The sequence below is a fragment of the Mus caroli genome, unplaced genomic scaffold, assembly GCF_978045245.1.
Source record: "Mus caroli unplaced genomic scaffold, Mus_caroli_1 scaffold_7, whole genome shotgun sequence".
Taxonomy (NCBI): domain Eukaryota; kingdom Metazoa; phylum Chordata; class Mammalia; order Rodentia; family Muridae; genus Mus; species Mus caroli.
Window position 1 is genome coordinate 131,206,978 of NW_028227262.1, and position 18,301 is coordinate 131,225,278.

At 41.0% G+C, this 18,301-nt stretch overlaps 1 protein-coding gene across 4 annotated transcripts in view; it reads left to right on the forward strand.

The window, feature by feature from the left end:
• Cttnbp2 (cortactin binding protein 2) overlaps positions 1 to 18,301 on the forward strand; it is a 153,202-nt gene that overhangs the window by 95,257 nt on the left and 39,644 nt on the right. For all 4 annotated transcript variants that reach the window (XM_021164810.3, XM_029478376.1, XM_085840804.1 and 1 more), the window contains 4 exons: positions 6,146 to 6,263; positions 11,454 to 11,729; positions 13,650 to 13,745; positions 14,939 to 15,018. In XM_021164810.3, the coding sequence (XP_021020469.1) occupies positions 6,146 to 6,263; positions 11,454 to 11,729; positions 13,650 to 13,745; positions 14,939 to 15,018 (570 nt within the window). The remainder of the gene's footprint in view (positions 1 to 6,145; positions 6,264 to 11,453; positions 11,730 to 13,649; positions 13,746 to 14,938; positions 15,019 to 18,301) is intronic.

Here is an 18,301-nt window from a genome sequence, read left to right on the forward strand (position 1 = left end):
CGGCACTTGCTTCTTTGCAGTCTTGGTTGGGTTTCCTGTGGTTACGTTTGCTCAGCCATTACTGTCTAACAGCAGCTGCTAGAGAGAAGGTTGAATCAGGGATAAGCTCTTCTTTGTTTCCTGGAAGCAGATCAAAGAACTGAGTGAAACTCTCTCTTTTGTTGTAAGAACTCTGAGAAGTCAAAATCCTGCCCAAGAACTGAGAAGATTGGAGTTGAACTCCTCTGTCACTGATAAAAGCTTATGTTCCCAGACAAATCTTCTTTATTCATGTATCTATTTATCTATCTTTTTAATTTTTTTAATGCTTTTTGTCTTCTTTGTTGGTTTGTTTGAGATATAGAGGCCTCTATTGAGATACAACAGACATGTCTGTGTAGCCAGAACTGTGGTCTAGAACTGCCTACGTAGCCAACCATGTGGTCTAGAACTGCCAGTGGAGCCCAGACTAGCCATCAACTCACAGCAGTCTGTCAGTCCGAGCCTCTCTTATGCCAGGGTTACACATGAGCCACCATGGACAGTTTTTAAGAGTATTTTCTGTTGAGAGATTATTTGACTGTCTTCCTGTGGGTGGGTCAGATTTCTAACTTATCTGTCGCCAAGTCTGTGGCTTTCTATCCCTCCTACCCTTCTGTGGTTCTCCGCATTATTTAATATTGTTAGTATCCAAGACAACCCCCTTTCCCAGGGCTTCTAATACTGCTCCATGCTCCTTTCCCCTCTGGCTACTCTAGCAATTCGAAACATCTGTTCTGGTGGGCCTCCTCCTGATATTTGCTTGTTTTGTTTTTTTTAACAAGCTCATCTGCTTTCTAGCTTCAACTGGATCTTCTGCAGTAACTAGTCCCAAGTAACTAGTCAAGTCTGCCTTCTGTACCTTCCCTGTAGAGTTTTCTTTCCAGAATCTCTAAAGTCATTTTCAGTCAATCTTCTGGACAGACTATGACTCTTCTGTTGCCATCTTTAATGTATTCTTGCACTGTGAGAGGATTGTCTGGGACTTTGCTGGGCTTCTTGCCCTGGGAGTATCAAACAGTTTCTCTTACCGAGTAGCAACCACTTCTGTTTTCACATGGCATGGATGAGATGGAACAGAGGTGCACAAAGGTTTGGATGGTACCCAAGATTTGTATTCTTCCCACCTAAGTCTTAGCTTCAAAGACAACTAGAAATCACTGAAGTTTTTCCTTATTGCATGGAACTGTATAACAGCCTTGAAGAGGGGAAAGCCAGACAAGGGATCTAGAAGGCACCAAATCAAGAGAACCAGATGTCATTTAAGATAAACAGAAATCTATTGTATATAATTATGTGTACATGAATGTATCTATATGTGGGAAGATGCTCATGGAGGCCCGAGGCTTCAGATCTGCCTGAGCCTAGACTTTCAGGCTGTTTTAAGCTGCCAGACACCGGTGCAGAGATCTGAACTCAGGCCCTCTGCAAGAGCAGTAATAGCTCTTAATACCAAGCCAGCTCTCCAACCCTGAAATCTCTTTATGTTTTAGCTTCTATGATCATTTTCTTTTCTACTTAAGTTTTAGTGAAAAAAATTAATACCATACTACATGCAAACAAAGGGAAGGATTTCCTTAAATATGCACTCCAGAACATTAGGTGACGATTGAACAAATGCTTGCAATTTGGGGCAGCAGTGATTGACAGGCAGAAACACAATGATAAAAACCTAACCAGGGTCAGCCCCTCAGCCAAATGCGGACCTGTGGTGACTTTCTCTTGAAGCTGTCACCTGTCTGGCTTTAAAGGCCTTTTCCTCTGTCATTCTGTACTTTCTTCTTTGGCATCTCTCCAGATTCCAGAATCTTGTCTTCATGTCTACTGAGTATTCTCTGAGACTGTGGAAGAAGGTTATTGTGAGTTCCCAGGGCATCTCTGTACCTAAGGGACAAACATTTTATTTGCCCAGTGTGGTCTTGTTTATTCTTCTTGTCCTAGTGAAACTATCCATTGCAGGCTTTTACTCTTCAAACATCTCAGCTTAGAGAGGTACATGACAGCCCTTTGATAACCACATTTGCTTTTGATTCACCAAAACGTTCAACGTGGTTGCAACTCTTGTCTGTTCAACTCTTCATTTTTCCTGAGCTGAAAGAAATACCAGGCTTCTGTCTTTAACCTGTCCAAATTCTTACTGCATCAGTTCAAATGAGCAACACAACTCTAGATTTTATTTCTTAGTAAATCAACTTTGGTTATTTGCTCCCCCATTCACTGTGTGCATCCTAGCCTTGTGACTTCTCATCTGTTCTTTGGATGCACTCTGTACTCTGTTGCAGGCTCCATTTTCTTTATGCAGTCATGGGTGGGACCTATCTGACAGCTAAACGCAGTGATGTAACTTACCTACTTCATATTCTGATACAGCTCTGTCACCCTTGGGGTAGGGTCTTCCACTTCTCACTGCCCTCAGACAAGTGCATGCACTCCAGAACATTAGGTGAAGGTTGAAAGAATGCTTGCAATTTGGGGCAGCAGTGATTGACGGGCAGAAACACAATGACATAATCTCTCCTAGGGTGTGCTGTGTGTAACCCACAGGACTGACTGGCCACTCTCTGGCTTTGGATCTACTGTTCCCATAGTCTCAAATGGCTTCTTCACATATCCTGACCCCGTTTGCTAGAAAATATCTTGGTTGAAGTCTCTGGCTCAAGATAAGGGTGTTGCCAAGGCCTCTCTTAATACTTCCCTTACATAGTTTGTACTTTACTGTAACTCTTTCCGTGCATCTCTCTCCCCTTCTTCCTCTTCTATAAGCAATGCTTTTGTCTCTGTATGTACTGCTCCTGGCAGAGACTAATAGTTTCCCAAGTAGTTTCTTGAACCAATGGGTGAATGGACAAGGTGTCCTTTTATAACCAATCTGTTTTCTCACTTTCTTCCTTGCCAGTATATCTTTCCCATGCATCCATCAGTTTTTACAACCCAGCTGATTATAGCATTTTCCGGCACACAGCCATATCTACCCAAGATTACCCATGCTGCTGAGCTGCTGAGCTCACAGCTTTGCAGCTGCCCTCTAACAATTCTGTTTTGACCAATTCACACCCACCTCTACCTGCTTGCTTTTACTCCAGTGTGCCTATCTTAATAGCTTCTGCTTCCCCCACCTGTAAAGCAGTGGGTACACCCACACCCAAAGGCTGTTCTCAGCACTTAGCAGGGCATTATCTGTGCATTTGTAAACTTTGGGGGGGGTGCATTTCTCTCCCTCTGACTAATCACAGATTCTGTCTAATTGTCTTAAATTTGACTTTATCTTGTCCACTTCAAACTACAGGTTTGTCCTGTACCTCCTTGGCACTTGTACCTTGCATCTGAGTTCTCCTTAAAGATCTGTGATGAGAGGTATCATCCCCCCTCACTGTCTCTTCAGTTTTTTCTCTGTGACAGTGAATCCCTACATTTTGGAACTGGACTATGAGTGAAAAGAAAACCTAAGATAGAGGTTGTAGGTTTCTGCAAGAACTGATATACCTCTATAGGACTTCAATTTCAATGTCATCCATCTGAACACCTGGGTAGCACATGCTGCCTGTTCAGGCCCACTTCCGGAAACTATTATCATAGCAGGGTACAAGGAAGAGGGAAGGTAGATTTTTTTTCTTTTTTCATCTTTCTTTCTTCCTACTTTTCTGTAAGGTAAAAACTTCCTGCTGTCACATCTGTATCCCCCTTGCTGTGGTTTAAATAAATGTTTTCCAAAGGCAGTGGAAGGCTTTTAAGGAGTAGAACCTGGTTAGAGGTCTTCTGGTAATATAGGGTCATTATTTTAAAGGGGATATTGGGAACTTGGCCCTTCCTGTTTCTTTCCATTCATTCCCAGTCAACACAAGGTTCTCAGCTTTGCTCTCCCTCATGTCCCTGCCATTATTTGCCACCTGACCAAAAGCCTAGAGCAACACAAGCAACTGACCAAGAAGGGGAATCCCTGAACCTAACTTCAAACAACCTTTTGTCTCTATACGAGTTTATGTTGGGCATTTGTTACAGTGATATAACTTGCCAGCCCTTTCTTCTTCATATTTCCCCATAAGTAACATAAAAAGTCCTCTTTGTGTATATGTGTGTTCATATGTGTGAGTGTAGGTATAACATGCATGCAATCTCAAGTGGTGCTTCTAGCCTTTTGCCTTCTTAGAGATACTCTTATTTATCACTGCCTACTCCAGCTTGAGATTCCAGTGATTGTTCTGTGTCTGCCTCCCTTCCTGCTATAAACATGCTTGGATGCTACTACCTTATCCAGCTTTAAGTGGGCTTTGGGGATCTAAACTTAGGTCTTTATACTTGCTAGGCAAGTGCTTTATTGTTGAGCTGTCTCCCAGAACCTATCGAAGTCTTTACGACACTTTTTACTTCTCCATGAGACATTGAACTGCTACCTTATTGATGCTCAGAACCTACAACCTTAACATAGCACCTAGTGTAGCACTATATATGTGTGTGTTAAACTAAGATTAAATCAGTCCTGCACCATGTAAGTATTTCCCTCCCTGGCACATAACATACATGATGATAGTCCCATAAGATTATATTGCCTTGTGACATTCAGCCATCTCAGTATGTGGAAGGGCAGTCTGTGATGTTCATGTAGCATGAATGACCTAATAACACATTTCTCACAACATATCCCGACAGATCCATGATTCATGACTGTTCCTGCACTGTCAGGAACTGTGCCTGGACATTAGCATCCATTTAAATGTTGTGCAGTGGCTGTAGAAGCTCTTGGGAAAAACCTGCTGGGCCCAAGTGTTCATCTAGGTTTGTTTTCCCCAGGAGGTCTGCACGGCACTGCTGGATTAGGCCTGTAGCAGTGCTAGATGCCATTATCCTTGTGGTCCATCCTCCATACTTCCCTCAAGAAGAAGGCAGCACTTAACATATGATGTCCCGTGCCCTATCCACCAGTAAGGACAACTAGAAGCAATCCACTCTGAAGTCAGGCATCAAAGAATCATATTTTGAGAGATTTGCAAATATGTGTTATAGCTCTCTATCAGTTTAAAAAATAATTTAGAAACATCACCTAAATTATCTTTAGACTAGTATGTGCAGTGTGCACTGATAACTCACCTGCTAGCTTAATTATTGGGGATGTTTTCTCACTGGCAATGACTATGTTGATTTTAGTAAATTACAAAATGTGAAGTTCTACACCAAGAGTAGAGAAGGCTTTGCAGAGTGTCTGATTGGCTGTGCTGCAAGGTGCCTGAATGCATGCTGCCTGACAGTCTTTAAAAACCGAGGGCTGGGGAGGAACGGCACTTGCTGGCACATGCAAAGCCCCAAGTTCCATCCTACAGAAAGAGGAGAAGGAAGAAAATATTTCACAGGTACAGATATTTCAGTTCCAGCAACTCAAATACACAGATACATGTAAGTGTGTGTGTGTGTGTGTGTGTGTGTGTGTGTGTGTGTGTATGTGTGTTGTCACTTGTGTACTTTTTTTGTCTGCCTGTCTTTGAGTGGGTGTATTATTAGGAAGCACATTGCCTCGTTTGGCTTCTAGTGGTTTCTATTAACTTGCTTCTAGCTTACTTGGTGGTCTCATTATTCTTGTAAAAATATTAATCTGTTACCAGGAGACAGCAAATCCAGCTGACTGAAGCAAAAGTCTTTCATTTTGTTTTATCAAGTTGAAAATATAGTCTGGTGAAGTTATCTCATTCTTCTTTTCACTCCATGAGACAGCGTTTACTTCTTAACCCAAGACTCTTCATTTACATCACCAAATTGAAATGAAGCACTTGGGCTGGAGTTGTCCAGCAAGATCAAGGCCCAAGATTCCATCCCCAGCATCTGGAAAATTATGCAAATGAAGTATTCTTTGCTTCACATGTCTAGATATTATTTAGATACATTTGAGATTGTATGTGAGTTACTGGAATTGAAGCAAGATTTCCAGCTGTGAATTCTTGATATATATATATATCCCAGACTGTTCTCAAACTCTTAATTTTCCTGCCTTCACCTCCAAAGTACGGGTACCACAGGGATGTACGGCTAAAACTTCTTGGCCAGCGAGCTTGCCACAGGCAAGTGGCTTTGTCCCTTGGGTTTTACACCCAATTTGATTGATTTGGACATGAATATAATACTATTCTTGTCTTTACAGAACTGCCTAGAAGTCTTGTGTAGGCATGGAGGACTAGAGCCGGAAAGGAGAGACAAGTGCAATCGGACTGTGCACGATGTTGCCACTGATGACTGCAAGCATTTGCTGGAGAATCTGAGTGAGTGATATTCCAGCCTATTGATTCTGCCATGCCACGGGGGCTCTGGAGCACTGGGACAGATACCCGTGCTGCTCTAATGGACTCACACTCTTTACTCCTTTTGAGCCTTACTTATTGCAAAAACGCTTTTGAGAATGTAAATACCTTTTTCTATCATGTAAAAATTACTGTGCAGGTCTTTGCCATACAAAGAGTGCCAGCTCGCTCTTAGATTTTTACTGACTAACCTGGGAGAACAATCTAAATGATTACCCCCTCCCATGCCCCAATTCTTTGTAAATACTAGAATACCAGGTGAGAAATCCCAGCTGTGCTCTCTGCAGCTGCTGATCTGTTGAGCCTGGCAAGAGGGTTGCCTCCAGCACTTGGATACTACCAGCTTTGCTATAATAATTTATGATCTCATGGGTCCCCTCTGCCTCTCTAAGTGCATGCTCCTCCGTGAATTTTATAAAAAAGTTCCCCTGTAGGCTTATGAGTATGGAATGCCAGATCATAGAAAATATTATAACATACTGATTATCTCTCAATCTAGCTGTTAAGCCAGGTATTTTAGTAATTATTATCTTTAGGATAAACAAAATTTTAACATCTAAAACAATGCTTTAACCTCTAATCATACACTCAGAAATGGATCCATCTTTCTTTTCCCTTCCTCCCTCTCTTCCTTCTCTTGCTTCCCCTTTCTCCCTCCTTCCCTCTCTTTCTCAATTATTCACTTCCTCCCTCCATTCCTTCTTTTTGTTCTTCCATTTTCCTTCCAAGCAGAGCCTCTCTTTGTAACATTCCCATACCTGAAGCTTGTATTCCAGATTGCCTTCAAATGCATGATCCTCCTGCCTCAGTTTCCAAAGTACTGAGATAATAGGTGTGAACCACTAGAGCAGTGTTAGATATGTATCCCAGATCTACTCCCTGCCCCACTAGCACCTCTCCCAGCCCCATTTTAATAACTTGTATGGCCTGATTTGTGGCACCCATATATGCAAGGGTATGTGACATTCACTGGACCATGTTTGTCCTACTCAAGACTAACCTCATCCTTCAAGACAACTGGCTTCCCCCCCTGAAGCAGCTATCAACTACCCAAAGCTCCTCACCTAGGGGTGGGTGCTTTTAAGACCCTCCTAGATGATGAAATGTTGATTTATGCAGGTCTAGGCAACCACAGTGACTGAATTCATGAATAAGTAGTCCTGTCATGTCCAGCGGACTGTTTTGCCATGGTCCTATGTCGCCTCTGGCTCTAATTTACCTTCTCTCTGACCAGTAGTGAGTTTTGCATTTACTGCTGCTGATCATGTGTGGTCTGAGATACACTGTAATTTGTGGATCTAGAGATAACAATTTCAAGGTCAGTTTTATATTGTGTCCATTTAGCAAAATAATAGGTTAACGCCTGGGAACTATATGTTTCCTAAGAGTTCTTGGTCAGATTTACAGCATCAGCCATGTATTTCTTCCTGTCGAGTGGACTTTAGATCCATCAGAAAGTAATTTGATACCCCAAACATACATGCTTCTATTGTACTCAATAAGAGTATCTTTCCAGTTTTGGTTGTTATTGTAGCTAGCAGATTTGGGAAGAAAGTTTACGTGAGGATTTTCCTAGATCAAATTGGCCCATGTGCATGCCTGTGGGGGATAGTCTTGAGTGTTAATTGATATAAGACGACCCAGGCCATTGTATGCAGCAATGGTCCCGGAACAATATAAGAAATAGAAGATCTAACTGGATACAGCTAAGAAGAAAGCAAGAAAAGATCCATATTTTTTTTTTGCTCTTGACTGTAAATATGAGTTTCTGAAATGAAAGACTATAACACAGAATTGTAAACCAGAAAACCCCTTCCAACCCTGCACTGCTTTATTGCTATGTTATTTGTCTCAGCAACCGAAATGAAACTACTCACTCATTATAAGGACTTACTACACCTAGAAGATAACATATTTAATGTAAACTTCAGCTTTCACCAGCTACTTTGTTGAAACTAGATTATACAAAGTCATGTCCAGATTTAGGGGCATCTGTTAAAATATATATCTTCCAGTTGAAAGGTGAAAATGGTGGGTAACACCTAGGGTTACAGCAGAAGGGGCCATGAGAAGAACTTGCATGCCAAAGCTACAGAATGATGAGTCAGCAGGAATCCACGATTGACAAATGTAGAGTCAAAAAGAGGGACATCATGGGTCATTCCAAAGGTCTAGGAGTTGCTGCCCCCTCATTCAGGGGTTAAGCTGACATGGCTTATAAAGATGTATAGATTTGAGATATCTGTGTCAAGTCAGCAGGAACTCTAAGGGAAAGATGAACTGTACATGTGAGTTTGACAGTCAGCAGTCTGTCAGAGATAGTTAAAGTTATAGATCTGAGATGAGAAGAAATCTGTGGGGGAATGGCAGTAAAGACAGAAGGCAATTCTGAAATAGGCCACCATTAAACAGTCTTGATAAAGTCAAGGGTCCTGTGGGAGAAGACAGCAGATGTTTGGAGGGCCCAGAGTCCTCTGTCAGGAGCAGAGGACACGTATGTTAGATGCTGAGGGTAAGATACACAACTGTCAACTGGAAAGTAAAATATTGGTAAGTTAGTGGAAAAGCCATTTTATTTTTTAGATTTTTTTATTAAATATTTTCTTCATTTACATTTCAAATGCAATTCTAAAAGTCCCCTATACCCTCCCCCGCCCTGCTCCCCTACCCACCCACTCCTACTTCTTGGTCCTGGCATTCCCCTGTACTGGGGTATATAAGGTTTGAAAGACCAAGGGTCCTCTCTTCCCAATGATGCCCGACTAGGCCATCTTCTGCTACATATGCAGCTAGAGACACGAGCTCTGGGGGGGGGGTACTGATTAGTTCATATTGTTGTTCCACCTATAGGGTTGCAGACCCTTTCAGCTCCTTGGGTACCTTCTCTGGCTCCTTCATTGGGGGCCCTGTGTTCCATCCAATAGATGACTGTGAGCATCCACTTCTGTGTTTGCCAGGCACTGGCATAGCCTTACAAGAGACAGCTATTATCAGGGTCCCTTCAGCAAAATCTTACTGGCATATGCACTAATGACTGGGTGGCTGATTATGGGATAAACCCCCAGGTGGGGCAGTCTCTGAATGGTCCATCCTTTCATCTTAGCTCCAAACTTTGTCTCTACAACTCCTTCCATGGTTATTTTATTCCCCATTCTAGGGAAGAATGAAGTATCCATGCATTGGTCTTCCTTCTTGATTTTCTTGTTTCTTGCAAATTGTATCTTGGGTATTCTAGGTTTCTGGGTAATATCCACTTATCAGTGAGTGCATATCAAGTGAGTTCTTTTGTGATTGGGTTACCTCACTCAGGATTATATCCTCCAGATACATCCATCCATTTTCCTAAGAATTTCATAAATGCATTGTTGTTAATAGCTGAGTAGTACTCCATTGTATAAATGTACCACATTTTCTGTATCCATTCCTCTATTGAGGGACATCTGGGTTCTTTCCAATTTCTTGCTATTATAAATAGTACTATGTCCAGTTTTCTGAGGAACAGCCAGACTGATTTCCAGAGTGGTTGTACAAGGGAAAAGCTATTTTAAAGGAAAGAAATTGTACATTTAGTTTCATTTATATTAAAATTAAAATTTGCCTTGATATATATATATATATATTTTTTTTTAATTTACTGTTAGAGAATTTCACACATGCCTACAGTGTACTTTGATCACATTCACCACCACTCCCACTTCATCCTGGGTAAACTTCATCATGGCCCACTCTCAACTTCATTTTTTATTTTTAAATAACACACTGAATCTACTCAGTACTGGCCACTAGGCATGGTCCTTTTGTCATCCACTGAGTGCATTTTATTTTAGTACTAGAGCATAAAATACAAAATTCTTTCACTATGTGAGAAAGCCTTCAGTAAGCTGCCACTCATTGAATTTTGTGGATTCTTAGTAAAACAAAATCTAGCTTTGCTATGTCCTCTGTAACTTTAGTTCTTGAGTATCTGAACATGCTTGGGAAGGAAGCTCAAGGCAGTGTCTGTGTAGACATTGTTACACTTCTACAATTTGATATTATTGTTTTATTTATATCTCATTACTTAAACACTTTTGAGCAATTTCATTGAATATCTCTAAAGTTTTCACCTTTGTTTTTATAATACAAGAATTCATATTCAACAGTGTATTGAATATTACAATTTATTAATTATAGTGATAAAATCATGAGACATACAAGATTTCAGAACAAACACAAGTGATTATTAGCAAACATAGTTGAGCTTATGAGAAGAAAAGTGCGTGTGTGCCAAGCTCAGGCAGTGGAAATTTCATTCCAGCTTCTGCTGTTGTGGGGGAGGGTAGAACCAAGCAGTAGAAGGCTAGTTTATCCTGCTCTAAGCCCCGAGAGCTAGAAGTTCCTGGTACCACACTGCACACTTATCAAATACTCACTGATATTTATCATGTAATTCTGACTTGAATTCATTACATCCCTTACAAACAAACAAAAATTTCCTCTCCATGACAATTCTCTGTATTTTTTTTTTTTTTTTTTTTTTTGCCTTTTAATGGAACACTGAGGGATAGCAAGACTAGGGACATTTACCAAGTTCATAGAGCAAGGAGAAAGCCACTTCTGTGGCTCAGATTCAAGTCTATCTTGACTGTCAGAGGACTATTTAAAGCCTACTGACTTTTGGAACCATATTCTAACTTGCTCATGACCTTGCATATAAAGATAAGGACTACATAGAGAACTCTAGATAAAAAGAGGACTCCTGGTTTTCCCGACTTTTCCTCCTCCTCCTGCTCCTCCTCCTCCTCCTGTTCCTCTTCCTCCACCTCCTCCTCCACCTCTACCTCTTCCTCTTCTTCCTCTTTCTCCTCTTCCTCCTTTCTCTCCCATTCTAACAGCCTGAGAATCTTGCTGCAGAGAAGAGACAATGAAGTAGAAAGGCTGAGATACAAGGGATGAAAATGGCTTACTTTATATGTTCCCAAAGAAACCATGTGGAGACTGGGAAACCAGTATTTGCTGTAGTACAAGAAGGCTCAGCTTAATATTCAATAAGATAGTTGTCTTTTGACTTATCTTTAAAGACCTCATAACTGCTTATTCTACTTAATAGCTTTGCTTTTTCCCCCTTATCAAGGCTGTTTCTAAACTTCCATCCCTTTGTTCTTCTAACAGATGCTCTTAAAATACCCTTAAGGATTTCCGTGGGTGAAATTCAACCAAGCAACGATGGTTCTGACGACTTTGAATGTGAACATACAATATGCACTTTAAATATCCGCAAACAGACATCATGGGAAGATTTTTCCAAAGCAGTGAATCAGGCTCTGACAAATCACTTCCAAGCCATCTCTTCTGATGGATGGTGGAGTCTGGAAGATGGGACATTTAATAACGCTACTGACTCCTGCATCGGTCTTGGCACCAGCAGCATACGATCCATCATGCTAGGTATAAGCAGCCTTGAAATGAAGTGAAAGTTTTAAATGCTTGAGCTTATTTGTGTCTGTGGGCTTCACAGCCTGATAGTTCACTAATGAAACACCTTCTAGGTTTGCTTGTGGCAGCTGCCAGGACTGAAAACCTTGAGCCTTCACAATGAAGCCATTACATAATGGCGCCTTATTGTTATTAAAATGCTTTTATGCCTCAAGTAATGTTAGAGAGTAAATAGCTTGAAAGCCTTTGATGAGGCTTTGTTATTACACTTGTACTCCAGATAAATGCAAGAAGCTAACCACACTATAGATGCTTGCTTACATATAGCTTCTGAACTTAGCTCCAGATTTGCTCTCAGGCTCTGCCAGGTGTGCTATACTATGTTAACAGTACAATAGGATAGTACAGGAGTCCAATGTGGTCTAGAATTGAAAGAAACCCTTTAATGAAGTTACCTTCAAAGATCCCACATGGGATAGGTCAGAGTGGTAACTGCTTATTTCTAACTAACAGACTTACAAAGAACTTGAAAAGACAAAATCTGTTTTCCAGCGAGCACAGTAAGAGCTCACAAAATATTCCTTGTCCCTGGCTATTTTTTTTAGATCCAAATTAACATCTATTAAAAATACTCTTTGCAAGGTCTGTGCATGATACTTCATGAAAACACACCAAAGCCACATTGAATAGCTACATAGGTATTAGAGGACTTGTACATGACTATTGAGCAAAGCAATCAGGACTCAACTCACAGGCTTACCAAGATGAAAGCATACATGTCCAGCAATTCAAGGGAACCACATTTAAAAAGAATGGTCTCAGTGAAGGAAAGATAACCTTTACTGTGGCTTTTATGTATCAGCTTATAACAGAAGGTGTTTTTTGAAGCAGGTTTGCTATACAATATATCCCCATTAGCTTTAGAGTAACTTACCTATGACAATCTTGGGATAATAGTCAAAACATTATTATGGAACTGTCATGTAATTTTAAAATTGCATTAAGAAAACAAGGCATGAGTGATTCTCGGGAACACATTTTGCCTGCCTAGCACAGGATTGGGCAGAGCATGGCACTGTGCTGAAGTCTGATATATAAAGACAAGACAGAGGTGTTCTGAAGGAAGTGGCTCTGTGCCTGCTGTTGTGCAGTTAATCTGGAAACTGGTGACAAGGATTGGTTATTCCCAACAGTCAATCGAAGCACTTCTGTGAACAGTGGATGCCAAATGAGTGAAGATCCATGCTTACTACAGAGGTGTAGCATGCCCAAGTAGACATTTATTTCTAAAAGTCATTGAGTTTTGTGGTCAGAGAGCTTAGCTTAGTCCTTAATATAATTTTACTCTTTCTATAGCCAGTTTATAATTGATGTTATTTTTAACCTTTGTAAGTGAATTCCCTGTGTCACAATGAAAGGAACTTCAGATCAGCTGAGACCCAGAGGGGCTAGGGATTATATGAGTACTAGGGCTGTGCTGTGATAGGTAACCTAAAACAGTTGGTGTGAGATCCTGAAACAATACCAAAATGTTCTGGAACCTTCTCTAAAATGACCCAGAGGGATCAGATAGTGAAGGATCAGATGTTCTTCAAAGTGCTGGGACTTGATGGTACAGTAGGCAGTGGCTTCAGGACATAAAAATGTTGAGAACTTGACCTTGGAAACATCTGGATATATTTTTGTTCTTTAGGCATCTCTATAAATTACTGTTTTAAAGAAGTCTTTAGAATGGACAAGTTTCCCTTTGACCTTGAACAAAAATGAACCCGAGGAGTTCATTGCCATTTGGATGCCCTGTGGCCTCAGATGCTCTGAACTCCTCAGCACCTCACAGAGGAGAATGCGTTGGCCATTATGAAAGCACTGTGTTATGTGGGTTCTTCATGCCCTTGGCTGTCTGTGACTTTCTGGTTCCCTTTCTTCAACTAGGAAGTATGCCGTGGTCAACTGGTCAGAGCTTCTCCCAGTCCCCGTGGGACTTCTTGAAAAAGAAGAAGGTGGAGCAGGTCCTGGCCCTCTTGTCAGGTGATGAGTGGTCTCCCAGACTAGTGTCATACCTAAGGCTCATGAGCCTCCCCGTGGGCTCACACAGGGCCAGTCCTAAACTTAAGTGTTCTATCTGCTCGCTTCTCACAGTACTTGTGTGGCTCCTACTATGAGGTCATGAGATGTTTTCTGAACTATCTGACGAAAGGGGAGGGAAGACTTGAAAGTTGGAGTTCTGTTGCCCTTGGCTATGTCTGCCCTGCTCTGCTCATAGACTCCTGCTGCTCTCATTATGTCCCTCATTAGAAATGACCTAAAGGCAAACTGGCCTGTTGCTAGGAGTGACAGACTGGCTTAAAAAAGAAATGTCTGTTGTTACTGTCCACCAGGATGTATGTCTCATATGATTATATTATAATGGCATACATGAACATTAAGAAAGTGTCTATTGTTTTTAGGCTGTGTTTTTATTTATGACACAATACAAGTATAATATCACTCAGTGGTCATAGCAGTTCAGTAAATTCTTTCCCTGCTTACTTCTAATTTATATATAAAACTGAGTCTCTGATTGATTTTCTTATGTAATGTCTAGTTATTAGTATGTGGTATATTTGCTGTTTCTTAACCCTGGATTATAAAAGGCTGATGCTTTCTTCGAGTATCTCCCATAGTTAGGAATAGACTTTCAAAAAAATAAGCGTTGTCTCAAAATTTTTAGGTCTGAATTATATTCATGGCATTTTTTTTTAAATTGAGTATCCACCCTAGAAACATGTATTGCATTTCAACGAGGGTGTTGTCAGAACCAGAGGTAGGGATAGAACCTAAAAGAAGACCCTGGACTTGTAAAATAATATTAGGCGAGACTCAAGTTTTCCAAAGACTGGGTTATCTGTGAAGCACAGAGCCCAAAAGCTTCACTGTTCAGCTCCAGAGTTACAGCTGGATTCTGGAGTTCCTGGCTGTAATTGCTAAAATGGTCAGAGGACCTTCTTGGTACAGGGGGGTGGGGCAGCAAGGATCACTGTAGAGCTTTCAGGTTCCCAGGAGCACTAGCTGTTTAGAAACCAGTAGTTAGGTATCAAACTTACTCTTAGGTTTCTTGGCTAAATGTCAGATCCTCTAAGTCCACAAGTATCCTGTTTCTTTCATGGTAGCTTGTGTGGTGTCTTGATCATCTGTATTTTACAAGAAGGCCAATTTTCCTTCTCTGTGTATATTTCTCACAGGTCCCCAAGAAGGCTGCCTCAGTAGTGTGACTTACGCATCCATGATCCCACTTCAGATGCTGCAGAACTACCTCAGGCTGGTATGTTGGCACTGCCATCGTCACTACTGAGACATACATCCATCAGGTGGACCATGTAGACAAGTGTGGGAGCCCACCCACCTCACGTTTCTGAGTTAGGACGTTGTTTCTCCAACACACCCCTCCCTGGCAGGCTGTCCATCACTAGCCTGGATTTCTGTTACTATAACCCAGATGTCCATTTCTTTGTCCCAGAGAGACTACCTGTGATGACTAAAGTGCTTTAACTTGGGTAGAAGCATATTACCTGTCCCTTAATAAGGATGTCCCATCAAATAATAGACACAGAAAGGAATAGGCATTCATATTAAAGATGCCTTATACAACTTAACATTAAGTAAATAAGTTCACATCAGTTGGACTATTGATTTGGCCTCTTTTTACAGAAACTAAAAAATTAGAGATTAAATAGGACTGTCTTTGTTAGGGTTTTACAGCTGTGAACATACACCATGACCAATGCAAGTCTTATAAAGGACAACATTTAATTGGGGATGGCTTACAGATTCAGAGGTTTAGTCCATTGTCATCAAGGTAGTGATGACATGACTTAAGACATGACAGTGTCTAAGTCAGGCATGGTGCAGGCAGAGCTGAGAGTTCTACATCTTATTCTGAAGGCTTCTAGCAGAATACTGACTTGTAGGTAGCTAGGATGGGGGTCTTATAGCCCACACCCACAGTGACAAACCTACCCCTACAGGGCCATACATACTCTAACAGGACCACACCTTCTATTAGTGCCAATCCCTGTGCCAAGCATATGCAAATCATCACAAGGACTGAAGTTTATTCTTTTCACATATATAACTTGCAGCAGGTGAGAGGTCTGGGCATGGTGGACATCCAAGTTCCAGAGTCTCAGCACCATATTCTACTGTTACTGCTTGCAGCCCATGGACTAGTATTTTAAGCCAGTCTCCTACTGAGCTAGCAAATGTGTCTTGCTGTGGTGTAACAGTGTTTCCTGCTCAAACTTGGCTGTATGTTCCTAATAGGAAGAAGAGGAATATGAATATCAAAGAAAGCAGTAAATCAGATACAAAACAGACAAGAAAATATGATACATTTGTTACATACTTAGTAGATGTAGGTAATACAAGTGTTTTTCCTTGTTTTGTTTATTTATAACATCCCAACAATAAGTAAGGCAAAGAGAGGTTAAAAAGATCTTATGATCAAAGCAGCATACATAGTCACCGATGGAACCCAAATGTTGGAAGTGCCTAAGATACCCTGTGTCTGAGTGAGATCTGCTGAAACTACTATGAATGCCATAAAACAATAAGTGAATAAAATCTCTGCTGGCTCCCTTAGGCAGCCTTTAAAAAAATAGTTTGGGACTCTTTACACAAGTTGTTTCCATCACATTTAAATTAATGTTCTGGTAAAGCTATGCACTGATAAAGCTGACCTCAGAGTCTGGACTCACCTTGCACCCTCAGCCAGGGGGAACTTAATTAGGCCTCTCTGTGGGACATTATCACTTTTCTTTTTGCTTCTATTTGTTTCCTTTCCCTTCAAAGCATCAAATATGCCCAAGAGGAAGAACTCCAGCTAATTCCTTACATAAAGGAAAGCTGAGGGTAGGGCCCCCTGATTGTCAGGAATATGAGCCTCAGGCTGTGAGTATAGCTACTTCCTCTCCCCTCCCAACATCACCATATTATCCAAGGTTTTGACCAAGGGTTAAACTATGACAGTTTAAAGATCTTGATGGGTTTTATGTTACTGTCACTGTGATGAGACACCATGGCCAAAAGAAATTTAGGGAGGAAAGAGTTTATTTTGCTCACAGTTACACATGACAATTCATCAAACCAATGAGGGCAAGAACCTAGAGGTAGGAGCTGAATCAGTGACCAGAGAAGAGTGCTGCTCATTGGCTTGCTCAACCTGCTTCTTACAGAGCTTAGTACTATCAGCCCAAGGATGACCTTATCCACAATGGACTGACCTCTCCCCTAAGAATCACTAATTAAGGGTATGTTCCACTGGCTTGTTTATAGCTTGATCTTATGGAGACAACTTATAGATCTTTTCCTTTTACCTTAGTGGTTATGGTCTCTTGTTAATCATAGCTAATTCTTTAGCTTCAGCGGAACAGACACCATATAATCTTTACACAGAAGGCTAGGTAGAGCCTTTGTTTCCCTGTGAAACATCACAAAGCAAACCTCCATTATCTACACTGCTCTCACTATTTGTATCTCCCAAGCTCCCTCATACCAACTTACTGATCTCTCAACACTCAGTGGTCTTTCTTGCTCAAAGTTCCAGAATTCTTCCATAGTCATCTCCAAAACAACATAGTCAGGTCTCCTGCAGAGATACCCCACTTCTGGTACCAATTTTTCTTGGTTAGGGCTTCTATCAATGTGATGAATCACCATTATCAAAAGCAACTTGGGGAGGGAAGGTCCTATTTCATTCACAGTTCTTGTGTTTAATGTCTCACTGTTTAATGTAACAGTTCACCATAAAAAACAGCAAGGGCCTAAAGGCAGGAGCTGATGCAGCAGTGATGGAGGATGCTGCTTCCTGGTTTGCCCAGCCTACTTTCTTATAGAACCCAGCACTACAAGTCCAGGAATGGCCCCACCTAAAATGGTCTGGGCTCTCCCCTTAAGCATCATTAATTAGGAAATGCTCTTTCCTCCAGCCTTGTGGAAACATTTTCTTAAAAGAGATTTCTTCCTCTCAGAATGACTCCAGCTTGTGTCAAGTTGACATAGAACTAGCCACTACAGTTTATTTTGTAACACTTCATTCTATTAGAGAAATGCCCCATTAAGTTGACAGGGAAGTGTGGTTTGGTAAACATAGAAGAGCTAAAGCTAAGGCAAGAGAATTGCTGTAAATTCAAGGGCAGCCTAGGTTACAAAACTGAGACCCTACCTATCTCAAAAGAAAAAACCAAACCAACACGGGGGGGGGGGGTTATGTTTGTTTTGTTAAGAGTGACCTCACAAAATGGTGACAAATCACAAAACACAAAGGAATCAAGTTTCACTTTTCTTTTTAAGATTCCAAATGCTAGTTGGACAGATCATTACTTACATTCTAACTCCACTGGTAGTTCTGCTCAAATTTCAAGAATTGCCAATCATTGTTATTAATTCTTGTGCTTTCTCATCAAAAAAATGTACAGTTGCATGGCTATTATTTCAGATGTGTACATCACTTACCTGGGAGTGACTTTTGAGGTGATAGAAATTCAGGAGCAGTTTCTGTTACTGAATTGACAGTAATACCCGTTCATGCCTCAAAGACAGTAAATAAT